The 6,811-nt window shown below is 41.5% G+C and overlaps 1 protein-coding gene across 2 annotated transcripts in view; it reads left to right on the top strand.

Annotated features, from left to right (window-relative positions):
- Window positions 1–2,712, top strand: part of LOC116376824 (homeobox protein Hox-B2a-like) — a 4,006-nt gene extending 1,294 nt beyond the window's left edge. The window contains exons 2-3 of one of the 2 annotated variants that reach the window (XR_004212148.1): window positions 794–1,921; window positions 2,011–2,712. Coding sequence is in view for 1 of the 2 variants with exons in the window: in XM_031838310.1 (XP_031694170.1) it covers window positions 794–1,605 (812 nt within the window). In the remaining variant the exon portion in view is untranslated. Of the gene's footprint in view, window positions 1–793 lie in introns of both variants that reach the window. The other variant, XM_031838310.1, reaches the window with a different exon arrangement.
- The last annotated feature ends 4,099 nt before the right edge of the window (window positions 2,713–6,811 follow it).

The raw sequence follows: 6,811 nt of genomic DNA, 5'->3' as shown, positions 1-6,811 counted from the left end.
GGGTATAAGCTACATCCTACACAGAATACAGGCTGCACACAATCTGATCTTCATGGGTCTACCTCATTTCTGTCTTTTAAAACCGACTTCCACAGCAATCACTGCATGTGTTACCCCCCCCCCCCCCCTCTTTTTCCTCTAAACACAAAATCCCACCCCCGTTCATTTTAGTGGAATTTCTTTTTCCCCTCTAGCTCATTTCTCTCCCAATTTCCTGCTTTTATTTTTTTCCTGCATCTCATTCACAAAAAAAACATTTATGATGTTTTTGTTATGTTCCCGCCACATCGGTTTCACGTGGACATCCCCACATTTCCTCCCTGTCCGGTGATTTATTTATTTTCCCTTCTCTCTTTGCACTTCTATCAGCTCGTGCTGCAGCCGCCTCACAGCTTTACAGAAGAGAGAACCCCTCTTTGACTTTATGATCATCTGTCTTTATCTAACTTTTTATTATTATGATTATTTTTACCAACCAACAAAATGGTCCGCTCTTACAGTTATGGCTTTGGCTGCTACTGTAAATGGGAGGAGTATTTTTTTATGAGACTTTTTCATGTTTTATTATTTTTTATTAGAGCGGAGTGGATTTCTGCTCGGTGCTGAAGCAGCTTATTTCTTGGCTGGAAACCCTGCACGCAATAAAAATATGTAGCGCTTTTACGGGGCTCTCCAGAAATAGTTTAAACGAAATATAAAATTTAAATAAAGAATTAACGAGGATAGCTTTTTTAGATCACACACAATAAATCCTCCACGTAATTCCGCTCTCCGTTTGATTTGTCTTCTGCAGACTCGAGCCAGGCGAGTCTGGATGGTGGAGGAGCCGGGTCCCGCCGGCTGCGCACCGCCTACACCAACACGCAGCTGCTGGAGCTGGAGAAGGAGTTCCACTTCAACAAGTACCTGTGCCGGCCTAGGAGGGTGGAGATCGCCGCCCTCCTGGATCTGACCGAGCGGCAGGTCAAAGTCTGGTTCCAGAACCGGCGGATGAAACACAAGCGCCAAACGACGCACCACCGGGACGGCGGAGGCCACGAATCCGGCGAGTTCGAGCCGCTCGAAGGCGCCGACGCCTCGTCTCCGTACTCGAGCCAGCCGCTGGAAGCATCTGGCACTGGGGAGGCTGAGTCGGACAGCGAGGCGGGGAGCTGCAATCCATCTTCGGCCGCCTACGCTAATGACAGCGGGGACAATGCACAACCCACGCCGGAGAAAGGAGGCCGACCGAGCCGCCCCGAACGCCCACCGTTGCCGGGAGCATCTGGCTCCTCCGACGCTTCCGCGGCTCGCCACTCTCCGCCAACGTTCACCGCGGATATCCCGGGCCTGATGCAGCTCGGCGAGGCCGGGCTCGCAGAGGCAGCGTCCGACCCGTCGTTCTCCGAGCAGCGGGACTCCTCCGTCTCCTCGACCTCGTCCTCTGCTGCCGCCGCCGCCGCCGCCTCGACATCGCTCCCCGACCTGGCCTTCTTTTCCGGGGACGCCTGCCTGTCGCCAAGCCTGCAGAGCTCCCTGGATAGCCCGGTGGATTTCTCCGAGGAGGACTTCGACCTGTTCACGAGCACACTGTGCACCATAGACCTGCAGCACCTGAACTTCTGAGAAACATAAAACTACAAAGAACTAAGGAGCGGACGGAGAGCGTGGACGAGCAATCGAGCGGAGGAGACGGCACTGCAAGCTTCTCGGCAACATTCCTGAAACATTTCTGAACTAAAATGATGTTCCTTTTTTAAATCTATTTTTTCGTCTTCTTCCTGGTTTTATTTTACGACTGTAGCCTACCTAGTTTAAGAGAGTTGCAGTTCATTTTATTTCATTTTCTTTTTACATTTTAAACATCGAAGGGATTTTTATTTTTTATTTTTGCTTTTCCACGATCGAAACTTTGTGGATTTTTCTCTCTCCCCTTGTTCAGGTATTTATTGCCTTTCTTGTTTTTTGTTTTGTACTGATTTACCTCATCAGTATGTGTGGATTTATTTCATCTCTTACATTCTGGTGCAGCTTCATGGATCCTTAATAACTTCTCAGGAACTGTTCACGGAGTCTAAAGGTGCAGATAGCTGGACTGCTTTCTAGAAACTATCCCAACTGAAGAATGAATTCTTTCTCTCTCTCTGAACGAGACAAGACCAGAGAGAGAAGTCCTGCTGATGACCCGAGTTTTAGACCCTAGTTTATTTATTGAAATTCTTTAATAGTGAAAATCCAAATTATTTATTGTACATATATTTTCATAGTGGAATAATAATAAAAAAAAACCCACAAACATTTAAGATGTGGCCCATGTCGTTTTGTTTTATGAATTCCAGAGGTGCTGAATGGCCTTTATAATAATGATGTGGATACATGCAGCATTCAAAATAAGAATTCAGTGCAATTTGTATTACACCAAGTATAATACAAAGTGAACATTTAGCAGCATATTTGACCATTCATTGTTTTCTTCTTTATTATTTTGTTGCTGTTATACGAGTGTAATATTTTTTATCTGCTATTTTATATAGTATAAATAATTCCCATGCTATATTTATACATTGCAATTCATTATAAGCCTATAATTCCCTTTTTATAAATCTTTTATAATTATTAAGGTTCAGGTTGTCATTTTACTAAACAATGTGTAATTTTGATCATATTTTAATCTTCTAATATGCATTTTAATTTTAACTCATAATGTGGACTGAATGCAGATTATTTTTAAGTGTTAATGCGTGGCTCCCTGTAGTCCCCCCCCCCACACTATCATCCACCACATAACTATATAGCCTGATATATAGCCTGGCATGGCCCAGTATGGTTCAGCTGGTGTTTACACAGAGATAACCCTAGAATGAGGTATTTTTCCAGAGCAGATAAAAACAGGAGAAACGGTCTGAGGCCAGGCTGGGTCATTGTTTTCCTCCATCGCATCAGCTTAGCTCAGCTGAGAAGGAGCTAATGGTTAGCATAGCACACCAGAGGCAGCTTCCATAGCAGCCTTTCACTTAGAACGTGTGAGACCCCAGAGCTGACCCCAGAGCAGCACAACTCACGCTCTATGTGTAGTTTACGAGCATGGAAGCTGACTCTAGCTTGGCATTGCAGATTCTCTCCCACCAGTAAGCTGCCAGGGTGACCATGGAGCAACCCATGAGTTAGCATGGCTGCCATTAGTGTGTGTGTGTGTGATGCTAACTAGCTGCTCCTCCTTCCACAGAGTCAAAATGGCGCTGAAGACAAAGCAGGATGTGAACAATGAGCAGTGGCAGCCATTACAGGATGACTGGCTCAGTGTGACAGGCATGGTGTGTGTGTGTGTGTGTGCGTGTGTGTGTGTGTGTGTGTGTGTTTGTAATAGTCAAAAAGAAAGAAAGATGCCTTTTCTTTTAGGCTACAGATTTATTGGTTTATGGCTGATTGTTAAATAACAATGATAACATTAAATATAATAATAATAACAAAAATAGCAATAATAATACTACTATAAATAATAATAATAATAATAATAATAATCATACTGATAATTTCTGGATATAAACAATTTAATTATAATCTAATCATCAAAAATGTATATTTGCAATTTGCAAACATACTGAATCAGGAACATTGACTTGGTTGATATTGGCAACACAACCAGTTAACAAAATAGGTCGGTGCATGAATATTGCAGTTTCATTGTCAATATGACATACTGCATGTCTATTGTGAAACAAGTCTAAGAAAAGACTGACCATTAAAAATCACAGTAACCTGTATATAGTCTGATCAACCATGCCGAAAGTCCAGCCATTGAGTAACAATGAGGACACACATATTGTAATTTGGATAAACCATCTTCTTTTTTCTCTTTACTACACATATGTGGTGCATTCATCATCGCATTAGAAATGTGTTCAAGCTAAATGTGGAATTCATACGCTGCAAACAACACTGAGGAGTAAGCCCAAACCCAGACTGAAGCGGCTTAACTCCCATTAGTGCTCTCTGGTTTTCTTTCAACCACAAGCAGAGGGCATTCCTCACTTCTTCATCTGGGCCTCATTCAAACAATACATATTTTGGTATTTCTATTGGATCCTTAAACTGTGGCAAAGCATGAAATAGAATCATTCAGACTTCACTGTAGTCTGACTGATGATTACACACTAATGTTTGATCAGCGTAATGAAGGCAGCCTAACTCTCCGTCAAGTCAATATCGCTCCCTTTGTGTGGTAACGACAAAACCTACAAAACTCATATGAGGTCCATGCAAGTGAGCACAAGTTTTAAATTCCTTGTATGTGCAACATACTTTTGCAATTAAACGTTCTGATTCTGATGGAGTTCCCATGGGAGCCAACAGGCACCAATAATAATAATAACAAGCACTTATAAAGTGTTTTAGATAAATAGAAAAAATGTATGAATAAACAAAAAAAATAGCAAATGCAGTAAAAGACACAATTAAAAAACATACACAAAATAAAATGAAACTAAAATCTTTGACAATAAAAAGTCTATTTAAAAACATGTATTCAAAGAAGCAAGTGTGTCTTCAGAAGGGATTCCAAAGGAGATCTGGTTCACTTCATTTTCGTAAACTGATCTGCTTCGGGGCCTTGCAGAAAAGCATGATCACCTTCAATCTAGTCCTTCAGACCTCCAAAAGTCCAGAGTTCGATTTATTCGTGGTCCCTGGCATGCACGCCTAAATATTTTTTGGCAGAATAACTAAAACTGTATGTTTCCCTGATTCTGAGTCAGTCTGGCGGTAGGGTTCTGAACTAACTGAAGACAGTTCTGGTTAGCTCAGGCAGCTACACAGTGAGACAGGATGTGACAAATGCACATAAGAGTTTGCAAGTTCCTGAAAGATTGAATCTTTCACACTTTGGTTTAGCGCAAATTAATAGGATGTTTACTGTAGTGTCATGCTTCGCTATAATTTATAAATCCGGTAGGGGGTCAAGTCGCAGGATACTAAAAGAATCAGAGAATGTGTGTATTACAATAAAAATCAAGGTTTTGTCCGTGTTCAAGGTGAATCGGTGGCAACAGGCAAAACAGCAATGGCCCCTGAATAGAGCCATGGGGAACTCCACTGATCTAAGGCACCCTCTCATGAACTTGAATCCCCCAAAAGGGCCAGAGAAAGTTTAAACATACGCATTTAATACTGACCTATGCAATGTTATCAATAATACATCTTGAACCTGTCACTTCAGCATCAGCTGGTCACTTCAAAGAACTTTCCAGAATGTGGCTCTTCATAGAACTCCAGAAGAGTTTGAGACGCATTAACATTTGCAAAAACACTCTTCATGCTAAGCTAAGATAACCAGCTACAGGCGTAGCTGTATGGCACAGAAAGAGAAAACAAACACCTTGAGAGTGAATTGCGTGATCAGTAAGCAGGTAAACTTGTCTTCTCTTGTGTTAATATGCTCGCTTGTCTTGATCGGCAGCAACTTCCAGAGCTGCTCTGTGACTTTGTACCTGACAAAAATTAGAGTGAAATAACACTTATTATGTTTGATAAATGCCAAAGGTATAAACAATACCCATCAAGTATTCAGCCAAGCCATGGAATAAATAGTATTCTATATTTGAAAAGTAAAAGATGGAATCTGGCTGAGCCTTTTAGACTGATGGGCCCAATGCTGCAGATTAAATGAATAATACTGTTCTGTAATTTACAGGTGCTATGAAACCATACTAATATTGTGAGGACTGGACTGGACTAGGACACAGAGCCAAAGTTTAGTGTTATATTATTATATATTATTATATTATTTCATACATATTTTGATTTTCCACAATTCTGTAATTAAATGTTAATGTTGATATTCACTTCTCTAAAGCATCTAAAGAAACTATTCTATTCAATAAGTGTTACTACTCTACCTATTCTTAGACTGATGGGGAAAGTGTTTGAACAGAGGGAGGATGGCACTGTGACTGTGTGGCAAATGGTTTGAATGGCTTATGGGTCTGGACTTCCACTGTTGAATAAGACAGAGTCACATATTAGAACAACAATATTTAGGTAATATTTGTAGTGGCATTTAAGTATTTGGGTACACCTGACATAACCAACGTCTTATTTGGATAAGAAAAAACCCCACATGAACGTTAACTGAGATGCACATGCATGCAGAACATGCATCTGCATTGCGACATTGGATTGGCCCGACCACATCTGCAGTTGGTCTGTGATTGGCTCTCAGCCAGTAGTAAATGACATCTGTGCAATTCTTACAAAACAATACTGGCCAACAAGCTGAAAGGTGTGCTTTCCCTTCAGCGATGCTAACAATGACGCTTCGTCAATCGGTGCTTCAATCAAGTGGGCGTCTTCCAAAGATACTTTTCATCACAGAATTTCTTCTGTTTCCACAAGCTGATGTTTTGTTTTGGTATGGTAGCCCCGACACCAATAAACCTTTGGACCTTGTATGAAGGCATTTCATCAGCTTCTGCTTCGGTGTGGAACGCATCTTTTGATATCTCATATCTTACATCTGGTCAGATAGGAATCACAGCCAGCATGCAGAGAAGGCACTTTTAATGCACAAATGGCAGGTGAGTATGGTATTGAAAGAGAATCAAAGCAAAACTATGGGTTAAAAAAGATTAAAACTTGCAAATAAAGATCCACACCTCTACACTAACTCTATACGAAGCTCTGTAAAGTATGGTAGTGGGTTTGCAGACTGAAGAGTGGGACTGAAACACAGCCTCTCTCTCCTGTAACCATCCATCTAAGTGTATCTTGTAGACAAAGAGATTACAGCAGAGTACATCTCTATGCTGGGAGACATATCTCACCTTCTGAGTGCCTG

This window comes from Anarrhichthys ocellatus, unplaced genomic scaffold, assembly GCF_004355925.1.
Source record: "Anarrhichthys ocellatus isolate YVR2014 unplaced genomic scaffold, GSC_Weel_1.0 scaffold635, whole genome shotgun sequence".
NCBI classification, from domain to species: Eukaryota; Metazoa; Chordata; class Actinopteri; order Perciformes; family Anarhichadidae; genus Anarrhichthys; species Anarrhichthys ocellatus.
This window is presented reverse-complemented; position numbering and strand designations above follow the sequence as displayed.